At 35.0% G+C, this 13,912-nt stretch overlaps 2 protein-coding genes across 2 annotated transcripts in view; one reads left to right on the top strand and one right to left on the bottom strand.

Annotated features, from left to right (window-relative positions):
* Nucleotides 1-13,912, top strand: part of LOC145215564 (ubiquitin-ribosomal protein eS31 fusion protein) — a 291,245-nt gene that overhangs the window by 180,711 nt on the left and 96,622 nt on the right. The gene's annotated exons all lie outside the window — the stretch shown is intronic.
* LOC145214622 (uncharacterized) overlaps nt 1-13,912 on the bottom strand; it is a 31,519-nt gene that overhangs the window by 813 nt on the left and 16,794 nt on the right. The window contains exons 6-10 of the mRNA XM_080083179.1: nt 3,045-3,098; nt 2,797-2,835; nt 1,453-1,598; nt 1,251-1,309; nt 555-660 (exon numbers count right to left, since the gene is read on the bottom strand). Of these exons, the coding sequence (XP_079939305.1) occupies nt 555-660; nt 1,251-1,309; nt 1,453-1,598; nt 2,797-2,835; nt 3,045-3,098 (404 nt within the window). The remainder of the gene's footprint in view (nt 1-554; nt 661-1,250; nt 1,310-1,452; nt 1,599-2,796; nt 2,836-3,044; nt 3,099-13,912) is intronic.

Raw genomic sequence — 13,912 nt, 5'->3', positions numbered from 1 at the left:
ATTGCTTTGATTTTTAAACTAGGTATTATTATTCCCCAAATGACTATTTTGACGTTTTTCTGGGAATAATTAGATTAACATATTTTTATTTTGTAGCATCCATAGGCCAAAATATTTATTCTTTTGTCAGTTTTTTTGATTTGACGAATTCTGTGATAGGGTGGTTTGGCGTCAAACTGTAGTTTGGTATTTTTTTGAAAAAGGATAAATGAAATCCAAGTTTTGATTTACTGCTTTAATTAATGTTTATAAACTTTAGTCTTGTGGATTCTTGTGCCCTTACAATATGTACACCACTAATTAGTTCCATTTATTATGTTAACTTGGCCGATTCAAAAAGTTTGATGAAAATTGTCAAACCAGATTCGGCCAAAAGCCTCTTCCACAAAACGTAGGACTTCATTGGTCTCGATTTTTATAGAAAAAACTTTAAACGAAAACGGGCGATCAATCAATAATTTTTCTTGCTACCAATTTGGACCTGGCCGAAACTGTAAGAAACACTGCTTTAAGGAATACGTATACAAGTATGCGTTGTATTATTGACTTGTTACCTCGATGTTATACTGCCAGGATCTTCCATCAGGATTCAACACCAGCATGGATAAGACGAATGGGTGCAACGCTTTGCAGACCATGGTAAAATGGCCTTGTGGATGGCTAAACAAAACGGATGAAATTACATTTTCTACCTCCTAAATTCGAGTCATAAACAATAAAAAATCTTGAAGTCATAATGGTTCATGTGGCACGAATAACGTGTTAGCTTTTGTCACTGGCATCTGTCATGCAAGTCACATGCCAGTGACAAGTATGATGCAAGCTAAGCCATTTCAGTAAATCGTGTGGTAGAGCTACTAACAAAGAAACTCACAGCAGCCAGGTTTGGAATTTTTTGGTAGGTGGCGCAACGGATCACAGGCGCTTACGGTGACAATAATTGCCGTGTCAGCATTGTAAACGCCTATGCTCCGTTGCGTCACCTATCGGAAATTTCCAAACCTGGCTACTGTGAGTTCTTACGTTAGTAGCTCTACCGACTCGTGTCACATAAGCCCCGTCAGCTGCCAGTGACGCGCATGTAGGCCTAGTCACTAACTTGGATGCTATTTACCGTTTAGATTGTAAACAGTTACCAGTGAGCCATTTGGTTCGAACCAAGCCGGTTTTTATCAAAACCAACCTCATACAATTTTATGTTGTTATAATTTTATGTTGTTATAAAAAAGTTCTACTACCGTGGCACTTACTAGTAAGTCGAATTGTAAATGACTTGCACTTTCGGTTCGTTGTTTCTCCAGACTTTAAGCTAAATTAGCAAAAAAGAAATTATGTTTATAATTTAGGCGAAATTAACTAAAATTAATAATTCCTATCGTTCATTGTTGACCTACGTTTCAACTTACAATCCAGTAACCTATTAGTACAAAATATATAGGCCAAACACTGTACCTTATTTCCTGTGTCATACATATCATTGCCCCCATCATATATGCTGTAATTGTTTCTTCCGTCGTAATTAAACTCGTAGTAATTGGGCAAACTGCGTGGAAATGTGCTTGACGCGAAATTGGAAAGTGCATCAAAGAATAAAAAACCTTCAAAAAGTATATGCTCTTAAAACATTGCTCTAGAACAGCAGTGCCGGATTAAGCATATCTGGCCTGTAGACACATTTTATAAGTGGCTCGAAAATCAGTGTTGCCAAGTAAAATCTTAGAATTATCAGTGTTCTACTGATTTTAAAGCGGCCTGGATTTTTGACTGGCCTGTAGGCACTGTACTGTAGAACAGTGGTTTCCAACCTTTTTGTAGTCACGGACCCTTTAATAAATTTGATAGGTCTGCGGACCCACTACGTAATTTAGTCTTGTTATGTTTTTCGTTTCCTGCATCATATTTTCGCTTTTGGGGGCAGATATTTAATCAACGGCCACAGTCCTTAAATATCAATAAAGTTCTGTATTGTAGCAGTCAATGCAACAAAGAAATGCAGTTTCTGGTGTGGAATACTTAAAACAAAGCAATATACGATAAAAGATATATTGTTTATATGTGTTGTGATGTCACAATGGGGGTAAGGATCATACAAAAAGTAAGTTTTCTTCATCCAAAGGTTTAATAACAGTCTGTACTGGTATGCGGGATGGTAAAAACGGTTTGGAAACTTTTAAAATATTGTACTTTTGGTAAATGGTACTAAGAATGTTTGCGTCTACGGACCCTCTAAAACAAGTTCCCAACCTGGGGTTCGCGGAGCCCCAAGGGGTCCGTGAGATAGTTTCAGGGGGTCCGTGGAGGCAAACATTTGTAGTAGCATTAACAACAGTACATTATTTTTAAATTCCCAAACCGTTTTTTCAATCGGGTATATAACGGCAAACTGTTTATCAAACCCTTGGATCAGGTAAACTTAAGATTATTACCTCCATTTGTGACATCACAACACACATTAACAATAGAATTCTTTGTACACTAGAAAATTTATGCATTGACTTCTAAATTACAGTGGTTTATTGAGATTTAATCTTTAAAGGATTGTGAAGGTTGATTAAAATTCTGCCCCCCATAAAAAATAGTATAATAACGTATTACGTAGGAAACGAAAAAAGACTAAATTACGTTGGGGTTCTGCGAACCAATAAAATTTACAAAAGGGGTCCGTGACTACAAAAAGGTTGGGAACCACTGCTATAAAACCATTCCAGAGACCCCTTGGGGGTCCGCGAACTCCAGGTTGGGAACCACTGCTCTAGAAAAAAATGTGTTTGGTTTATAATGATAAGAAGAACTTACTTTGTATTGGACATTCTACTTTTGACGGGCTTATTGTGGGCCTGCTGGACAAGTTTTCTGTTGAGATAATCGTTGGAATGATTAAGAAATCTGTTTTTCTTATATGTAGGAAAAAATTGGGGCTGTTTTATGACATGCAAGAATGTAGATATAATTTTTTTCCCTGACACCTTTTTCATCGTTTCTATACTAGCCTATATTGCGTATGTTTTCGAATTCCAAATTAGCAAGAATTTAATTTTCTTTACCTTGTAAGGTTGAAAATCCAGATTCTATAGTTGACATGTTGTGCTGCAACGTTTCTGAACAATAAAGTTACAAGTCATTTATAGTTTGCTTGCAAAATATGTTTCGTCGTGTGTAGACCCACATGTGTATATTGTCCTTTTTACTATTTAACTAATCTTGAAATAAATTTTCGGTGGTATGTGAGTATAGTGTATTAAAGCATTTAGTCAAGTTAAAAGCAGGACCGGGAAAGTGTTTTAGCGACTAATTACGCCAGTGTTTAAGGCCATGTAGTCAACGGGAAGTGGAAAGACGGAAGTAGCCCAGTTTGATGTATTTACTCATTGTTTTCCTAAAGGCAAGTACTATATAACAATTAAATGTAAAAAAGGTTTGTTTGACAGCCACAACGCACACATGACCCAACGAAGTTGGGCAGTGACTCAATCTAATAGATTTGTAGAAACCGAAAATAAGTAGGAAAACAAATCTTGACGCAAACACGGAAATGTGCACTGCAGAGTCTTCATCATGACAAACTTGCGCAAGAATTAATGTTTGCGTGCTCTTATTAATTACCGGGAAATATTTGGAAGGAACAGAGCCAAAATCTCCATTCGCACAGCTGTTTACGTTGTGATGTTTTTGGCAAACAAGGTTTGCTTTTCATTCCCTCGAAACAACAACAACATTGACTTTACCAAGTGGAAATAAACTAAACAATAAATGATCCAGCAGGAGTAACAGAGTTGCAAGTGGGGCTGAGCTTTTTGCGTTGGGTTGAGCTCGGGTTATTCGTTGTTCGGCTTAACGAGGATCAAAATATAAAACAAACAAACAATTGCTTTTAGCTTGCTACAGTGCCTACAAAATGCATGCACCCAGTCTTATGCATTGTTTTTGCTTGTTGTATGTAATTCAAGGAAGCATATTAACTTCATTTGCTGATGCTGCAACTTTTCAAGAATTAATCATTTCGAAACATATCGTTTTAAAGGAGTACATTGTGTCGATGGGTCATATGATACTCGTGACCTTTCGACATTAGGCCATTAGAGTTCGACTCTGACTGATAAAACTGAAAGTTGTTGTTTACAACAATCAGACCAATACTGCCTACAAAAAAACTTAGCTACACGATTGACCTAACAAATCAGCAACCCGAAAATAGCTGCGTCACGTTAGAACGTTATGGAGTGCAAACTACTGGAAGAGGCAGTTGGTTAATGACGGATGAACATTATTGAGTAGAAGTTTGTGTAACTGACCTTGATAAGTTGAATGTTGATCCTGAATTGACCCCAAAATGCTTGATAGGGAACTTAGATTTTTCTGCAATTGGCCTGCGTTTTAAAGTTTCAATTATATGTTAAAACGTGGTATTGCAAGCCTGTTATAATTAGACAGCTCTAAACTTTGTCATAATAACTAGGCACTGGCAACAAAGGTTTACCTTTGAAAGCTGTCAAAGTTGTTTGAATGGATTCAATGTTGATGTTTGTAGTAGTGAGACGTTGTAGATAGTTTGCATTCATCGCTGGATGATAGAAGCATGTTAAGTTAATCTTAAATATACAGCGATATGAAAATGTCTTAAAACAAGTCTGGATCTTGTTTTGCAAGTTTATTATCTAACATCATTGACCAAACAGCTACAATGTCTAACAGTGTTTGAGATAATTTTAACCAAGGAAAAACCCTCCGTAACTCTACAAAGTCTTTCGTCAATCAAAAAGCATCCCTTGTGGCGTTTACTTTTAAAATTGATTTGAATGCTTGGCGTGGTGCACATTTCCGTTTGAAACTAAAATAGCTCTTTATGTGTTTACAAATTAGGTAGTTTGAATCCGTGACTGTTAAACAAATGAAAATCGTTTGGTTTTTATTGACAAACAATTATATTGTCGTTTGGCAAGCGTTAGCAATAACGTCATCAGACAATAAAAAAGTTAACGACATTACCTTTAATATATTTCGCTGAACTTGCTGTAGTTTCAGAGACATTTTCAAGTGTTTGACGAATCAAATTCGATTGTTCATCAACGGATTGTAGTTGTTTAGTGGAGTGGTGAGACGCATTTTGTATCGAACTCAATGATTTAGTTATAGTACCTAATTGCTGCATTTGATCTAAAGAAACAACAGATATATTATACAAGTAAATAATAGTCAAGAACGGTAAATATATTTTAATCTTCAAATCGAGTCCACATGGACCAAAAAAGTTGAAAACTACTCGGTGGGTAAAATGTTCTTGACTTAAATACTTTTAACGCAATTTTGGTAGCAATTGTTTGATATCAGGAATTGAAACAAGTTGTTCAATACCTTTCCCATCTTTACTTCCGTTTTCTACCATCTTTAAAATTTCAGTAAAGTTGTGGTGCATAATATCTTAAACAAAACATGAATTTGAACAGTCAAAGAAAAATGTTAAAGAAACAATACAAAGCAAGTTGTCATTTAAGTTAATTTACCTTTCATGTAATGCAAGTGTTGTAAAACTGATTGCAATTCGGAGCTGAAATTGGTTAAACTATTCCGAAGCAACTCTGTAAAACAAATGGCATTGGCTGATTCGCGTAACGCACAACGGAAGTTATTGGCCTATACACTAGCTAAACGCAATTCGCAACAGGAGACATGCTAATAGAAGGCTTCCTTGTCGGCCTTTGATTATGTGGGCGACTTATAAACAGTTTTATTGGCTGACAATGTGATAACATGTAAAGCGCAAAACTTATTAAGGATCTTACATAAGTGTCTATGTATTATTTAACGAACTACAGTAACATATAAACACTAAAGAACTGTTGTACCCCAATGTTACCTTCCGTGTTTGTGACACCGCTTTCAAGCCTAGACAAGCTGCCAGTTATAACGGACAGATTGTGTTGAACTAAGTCTGAAAAATGACGAATGACAAAGTTATAAGTTGGCAACTGTTTCTCTACACTTTTACCCACAATTAAGAATCAAAGTATAACTTAATATGTTAACATCCAACAAGCACAACAATTTAGTTTAACCAACATTGCATGTTTTTATTACCTGCTTCATTTTCCCTTTTATGTAGCATGTCAACAATTTTAGTTAGGTTGTCGTGTTTAATATCTGAATGCACGAAAAAATACTTTGTTATTATGAATGTTGTTATAAACGATTTTGTAAGGCTGATTTTAGCAAAATTAGCAAAAAATGCCATAAAACATCACATTGTTATAAAAAGTGCTTAATTGGTTTATCGAATTTAAGTTTTCACAGCAAACTACTAGCAGTTGGTCAAAGTTTTACTGGATTTGTACCAGACCAATGTTAGATATCATTGCGATATTTTCCATGTTACCTTCTGTGTTTCTTGAAGCGTTTTCTAGTCTCGAAAAATCGTCAGCAATCGCCGTCAAGTTGTGTTGAACCAAATCTGAAAACGTAAATGCTGACAAAATTAGACTGAACAGTAAATTCATTTAATTTGTTGCTTACTGACTTTGCAAGCGATTTTACAAGCGATTCTAAACCAAGTTTTACAAATATAGGTCGAAATTAAACCTAATTGTGAAAAAGTAAAATAACGACACAAATGAGGATTAGCATGTATAAATCAAGCTAGTTTCATTCAAACTGAACCAAGTCCTCAAAACGTGACCAAACTTACAACTTGTCTAGGAAAGCCAAGTTTCAAAATTCACGAAACCTTTCACGAAATCACAAATATTTTTCTCTTATTTATAGAAAAAGATTAGAGCTATCTAATGACATATAGCAGTGGTTTTCAAACTTTTTTTGTACAACACCTTTTGGAAACGTTTTCTAGACTTGCGACGCACCAGCAAATAAAAGTTAATGAGGAAACTTAATATAGAAGATGTGTTTATTGATGCAACAACAAAAAGTTACGAAACGGAACTATACCGAAATGCCATTTAAAAATTGAAAAGACGCACAATTTGAGAACTACTGACATCGGAAAATGTATATTTAAAGTATTTTTCTCTGATTGCTTTTTCATCGTTTTTATACTAGCCTACTTTGCGTATGTTTTCGAATTACAAATAGAGAATAATTCACTTCGTTTTACGTAGTAACGTTGAAAATCCAGGTTCTAGAGTTAACATATTGTGCTGCAACGTTCCTTAACAAAAAAGTTACAAGTCATTTATAGTTTCCTTGAAAAATGTGTTTTGTCGTGTGTAGGCCCATATCTTTATTTAGTCAAGTTAAACCAGAAAAATATATGAGCGACCTATTACGCTCGTTTATTTTGATTTGAAGTTTAATTTGGCTAGTCAACGCATATTCAAAAGACGGAAGTAGTCTAGAGTCTAGAATCTAGATTGATATTTTTACTCGTTATTTTACTAAAGGCAACTACTAAGTCACATTTAAATGCAAAAAGATGTGCCTGTAAGCCACAACTGCGCACATGACTCAACGAAGTCGGGTAGTGACTCAATCTAATAGATTTGAAGAAACCAAAAGCAAGAAGGAAAACAAATCTTAGTTCGGAAACACCGTAATGTGCATTGCAGAGTCTTCACAATGACAAACTTGTGCAAGAATTAATATTTTCGTGGTCTCATTATATTTGAAAGGAACAAAGCCAAAAGCTCCCCTCGCATAGCTGTCTACGTTTTTGACAAACAAGATTTGCTTTTCGTTCCCTCCAAAAAAACTACAAGGATAAAGTTAAACTACATAGCACCAAAGAAGAGGAACTTATTTGCAAAATAATACTAAAGTTATTGACTTTACAAGCGGAAAAATCTAAACAATAAATAATCCAGCAGGCGAAATAAAATTGTAAGTCGGGCTGGGATTTTAGCTTGCTACAGGAAAAAACGCATGCACCCAGTCTTATGTATTGTTTTTCCTTGTTGTATAAAATTCAAGGAAGCATATTAACTTTATTTTTTGTTGCTATAACGTTTCAAAACGCTATTTTATAACTAATCATTTCGAAACCTATTGTGTAAAGAAGCCCATTGTGTCGATGGATCATATGATACTCATGACCTTTCGGCATTACGTCATTAAGGTTCGACTCTTACTATAGGAAAGTGAAAATTGTTTGTTGACAACGACCAATACCGACTGCAAAAAAATAGCTACACAATTGTCCTGACAAATCAGCAAGCCGGAAATAGCTGCGTTACTTTAAAACGTTATGAAATGAAAACTACTGGAAAGAGCATTTGGTTAATGACGATAAACATTATTGAGTAGAAGTTTGTGAAACTGACTTAGATAACTTTAATTCGGATTGAATTCGAACTGCGTGACAGCGAACTTAGATTTCTCTCCAACTGAACTATACGTTTTAAAATTTCGATTAAGTATTAAATCGTGATATTGCAAGCCTGTTTGTATCGGACAGCTTTAAATTTTGTCATGATAATTCGGCCATGGCAAAAAATGTTTACCTTTTAAAGCTGTCAAAGTTGTTTGAATTGATTCCATGTTGTTGTTTGTAGTAGTGAGACGTTGTAGATAGTTTGCATTCATTGCTGGGTGATAGTTAAATTAATGTTAAGTTAATCTTGAATACACCGCAATAATGTAAAAAAAATCAATTTTGGATCTTGTTTACAAGTTTACCATCTAACACCGTTAACCAAAAAGCTACAACGTCAAACAGTGTTTGAAATATTTTTTTAATCCTAAAATTTTTAGGTTTGTTGGTTAAATGCAAACAGCAAGAGACGGAAATTCATCAAACGTTCCACGAAAACACTTTTACCTTCGTTCGTGGTGTGTTGAACTTGTAAAGCGTTGACATTATTTGATATCGAGGTAATGTTGTGCTTCAACTCTTCTGCAAAAACAAAAACCACTTTTTATTGGGCATTTGTTTCTTTTTTAATTTTACTTTTCAACAAATTTAAACTATTCTCAACAGACAGACTCCCCATGTTTGGATCGTTGTTTTGTTGCACTAAGTTGTTTTGCAAACCTGAAAAACACGAACTAATGAAAGAAAGCTAATTGTCGGCTTATCGCAGTGACTCTTGACTCTAGGTTCACAAGTGTCAAATTTGAACACAGTATTGTAGTATTTGCGATAAACTGTTAGTTGAAAAACTTACTTAAACCACAAGAGCAAAATTATGTGGTCCAATCTCCATATTTTTACCCAACAGCCTACTTTTACACTATTTTTTTCAAATTAAAAGGGATGTTTCGCCTACAAACATAATCTGAAGTTTGTTGGCCAACCTATTTATGTTAAACACCCAGAGGCTAGCTGCATAGGTGCCGAAGCTAAGGAGTCTAGGGTTGGTCTAAACTTGTCATGTATTATGTCCGAACTTGGGGTGTCTGATGTAACAAACAATTCCGAAATTGTTTGATAAATTTATTTATAGTTTGACCACTAAAGACACAAAGTCTGAAAAACTACAACGTATAACTGTTGGTTAAGCGTTTTATTCGTAACAAAAGATCGTGCTGTAAGTAATTGTATCCCTTTGTGGTGTTTACTTCCAGGATTGAATGGAATGCTCGGAGAGAAAGTAGGCGTGGGCCCTAATTTAACTTTTATCTAAGAACTCTCTTTGTCGTCTCTCGAATTGACGCTTACTAAAATCGCTCTTTATGTGTTTTAAATTAGGTAGTTTGAATCTGTGATTGTTGAAGGATTAAAAACCGTTTTTTTGACAAACAAATCACATTGTCGTTTGGGAACACAGCCAGTAACGCACATAGCTTAATCAAAAATAAAACTGCCAAAGACCTTGTACATAGTAAAAAAACGTTGAGTGCAAACAATCCCTGTGTTATTATCAGTTCTATATGTCAGTTAAGCATAACCGTTTTGCGTTGTATAGGCACGCAACATAAGGGGAACATTGACGTAACCACTATAATCGTAGGACAACAAAAGAAATAACGACATTACCTTTAAGATATTTCTCTGAACTTGCTGTAGTTTGAGAAATGTTTCCAAGTGTTTGAAGAATCAAATACGATTGTTCACCAACGATTTGTAGTTGTTTGGTGGAATTGTGAGAGGCATTTTGTATTGAACTCAATGATTTAGTTATAGTACCTAGTTGCTGCATTTGATCTAAAGAAACAACAGATATATTATACAAGTAAATAATAGTCAAGAACAGAAAATATTCTAATCTTCAAATCGAGTCCAAACGGACGAAAGAAGTTTAAATGAACGCGTCTCAAACATGAGTTAGTAATAATAATTTTTGTACTTGATAGGTAAAATGTCCTTAAATCATATACTTTTAACCCAATTTTATTGACATTTATTTGATCAATATACAAACAAGTTGTTTAATACGTTTCTCATCTTTTCTTCCGTTTTTTACCATATTTGAAATTTTAGTGAAGTTGTAGTGCATAATATCTTAAATAAAACATTAATTGAAACATATAAGCTATTGCTGCCATGCATAGTATCAAGTTTAAAGAGCTCTTCTTGCAAATGTGATTTTATTCCGACGTTTCGACGTCCTATACAGGTCGTCTTCATTAGTGTTATTTACCCTGATGAAGACGACCTGTATCGGACGTCGAAACGTCGGAATATAATCACATTTGCCAGAAGAGCTCTTTAAACTTGATTAATTGAAACAGTCAAAGAAAAATGTTAACGAAACAATTTACAGCAAGTTATCATGTAAGTTACTTTACCTTTCATGTCATGCAAGTGTTGTGAAACTGATTGCAAATCGTAGCTGACATTGTTTAAATTATTCTGAATCGACTCTGTAACACAAATGGCTGTGACTGATTCGCGTAAAACATTACGGAAGTTATTGGTCTATACACTTGCTAAACGTAATTTGTAACACGAGACATGCTAATAGAAGGCTTCCTTGTCGGCATTTGATTATACGGTCGGCTTATAAACAGTTTTATTGGCAGTGTGATAAAATGTGAAGCGCAAAGCTTCTTAAGGATCTAGCATAGGTGTCTACATATTATTTAACGAACTACTGTAACAGACAAATATTAAACAGCTGTTGTACACGAATGTTACCTTTCGCATTTGTGACACCGCTTTCAAGCCTAGACATGCTGCCAGTTATAACGGTCAGGTTATGTTGAACTAAGTCTGAAAAATGGCGAAATGGCAAAGTTATAAGTTGACAGCTGTTTCGCTGTAGTTATAAAGTATAACTTAATATGTCAGTTCAACCACCAGCATGTCGACAATTTTAGTTAGGTTGTGGTGTGCAATATCTAAAAGCATGAAAAAATAGTTCGCTGTTATGAATGTTGTTACATACGATTTTGTAACACAGCACAGTAAGAAATATCCTTAAAAATACAATTGTCATTTTTACAAGTTTACTTTTCATGCCGCGCAATTCTTTTTTTATTGATTGCAGGTCGCGCGTGAAGTTGACTGAACTGACTTGGATTATCTCTGAGAACAAAAAGCTTTTTACAAATAGGCAAAAAAGACACAAAACATCACATTGTTATGGAAAGTGCTTTATTGGTTTCTCGGATTACAGTTTTCACAGCTAACTATTAGCGTCAGTGGGTCAAAATGTTTAATACATATGTACCAGACCAACGTTAGACATCAATGCGATATTTTCCATGTTACCTTTTGTATTTCTTGAAGCATTTTCTAGTCTCTCCAAACCTTCAGCAATCGCCGTCAAGTTGTGTTGAACCAAATCTGAAAACGTACATGCCTGAAATTAGACCTAATGGTACAATGAAAAGTTAAATAACGTAACGCCATTTTCGAACGTAGCTCGGTTTATTCAAACTGAAACCCCAAACTGAACCAAGTCCAAACAGCCTGGCCAAACTTATATAACTTGTTTAGGAAAGCTAACATTTAAAATTCACGAAACTTTTCACGGAAACACTTTTACCTCCGTTCGTTGTGTGTTGGGCTTGCAAAGCGTTAACATTGATTGATATCGAGGTAATGTTGGTCTTCAACTCTTCTGCAAAAACAAAAACCGCTTTTTCTTGGGTATTTCTTGGGAAATATATACGAAACAAAATACAGTCTTGGGTGATATAAGTTACATTTAAGTTAGTTCACCCTTCATATCACCCAAGTCTTCTGAAACTGATTGCAAGTCGCAGCTAGAGTTAGTTAAACTATTCTGAAGCAACCCTGTGAAACAAATTACTTTGACGAATTTGTGTAACAAATGTTATTGCGCTATACAGTTGCTTAGCTTAATTCGTAACACAAAACATGGTAATGCAGGGCTTCCTAATTATGCGAACCTCGTTTAATCGGCATTTGATTAGGCGGTCGGCTTATAAACCGTTTTATGAGGGGGAAGTGTTGTAAAATATAAAGTGCAGCTTGGTATTTTATGCTAACTTTTTAGTTATTTTAAATGCAAAAACGATTTTATGTATGACAATTTTAGGATCGCTTTATACTTGAAGAGAGAATTAAACAAATCGTATTATCAGTTAAAAAAAGCTAAAGATTTGGTTTTAAACAATATAAATGCAATTATCCGATTTTTATATCCTATCCTGCAAAAGTACAGTCCATAATAGAATGGATAACAAATGACACTTGCAGTTTGAAATATGTTAATCAATTATATTTTCAATATGTCTTTGTTTCAGAGTTTTATAACAAAGGTGTAACATGAAAACGTCGAACCAGAGAACCCGAATCGTTCATGAGAAGCCCGTTTTGGCCCGGAATTTTGATTGATAGGCCTACATTAAAGCCTCTGGAAAGACCAAAATAACAAACAAAAAAACACATTAGACAATCAGTTTTAAACAAGGCGTTTTAGGGCTGTTTGACAATAGGTTAGGTCCAGCAACTAGCTATTTGAAAAAAAATGACACAGAGTGTAAAGTGAGGCCCCAAGCAAGTCCGTTTTTAAGAAACCCAAGCCCTAACCCGACCCTAACCCAGCCCGACTTACAGCTCTGCGTCAAACAACAACTGTTGTATAACACCTAATGTTACCTTCCGCATTTGTGACACCGCTTTCAAGTCTAGCCAAGCTATCAGTGATAACGGACAGGTTGTGTTGAACGAGGTCTGAAAAATGGCGAAGTTGTAAAATGGCATTTGGCAGTTTCGATGTAGTTTTACGCACAAAGTGTAATATGTGAACATCCAAGAAGCACAACAATTTGATTTAAGAAATGTGAAATGTTTTTTTTATTACCTGCTTGATTTCTCTTTTGTTTAACATGCCGACAAAATCACTTAGGTTGTGATGTATGGTATCTATAAGTACATGAAAACAATTATCCACTTTGTTATTATGAATGTTAAGACATACGCTTTTTTCACACTGCACAGTAAGAAATTTATTGTAATTAAGTTTACCTTTCATGACACGGAGTTCAATCTTAGCCAATTGCCAGTCACGAGTGAAGTGGGCAAAGCTGGCCCCAATTACCTCTGCAAAAACAAAAGACTTTTGCAAATTAACAAAAAATGGCACAAAACATAACTCTTTTATGGAATGTACAATATTGGTTTCTGAAATACAGGTTTCACAACTATCTACTGTCATTGGTGGGTCTGTTTTCACTGAATTCGTACCAGATCAAGGTTAAACATTAAAACGGTATTTTCCATTTTACCTTCTGTATTTCTTGAAGCGTTTTCTAGTCTCGCCAAACCGTCACCAATCGCCGTCAAGTTGTGTTGAACCGAATCTGAAAACGTAAATGCTCACAAAATTAGACCGAACAATACATTTGTTTAATGTTGTTGTTTACTGAATTTTAAGAGTTACAGGCGATCATAAACCCAGTTTATTTAATACAGGCCGAATGAGTTTCAAATTTGAAATGAAAGTAAAATAACGACACAATTATGACCGACAAGTCTCGTTTCATTCAAACTGAAAACCAAAATCTGACCCTAAAAGCCTGGCCAAACTTACAACTTGCCAACTTAAAGTCTTGGAAA

Source organism: Phallusia mammillata, chromosome 2, assembly GCF_965637545.1.
Source record: "Phallusia mammillata chromosome 2, kaPhaMamm4.hap1.1, whole genome shotgun sequence".
In the NCBI taxonomy this organism is placed as follows: Eukaryota; Metazoa; Chordata; class Ascidiacea; order Phlebobranchia; family Ascidiidae; genus Phallusia; species Phallusia mammillata.
Note: the sequence above shows the minus strand (reverse complement) of the source record. Positions and strands in the feature narration are given on the sequence as shown.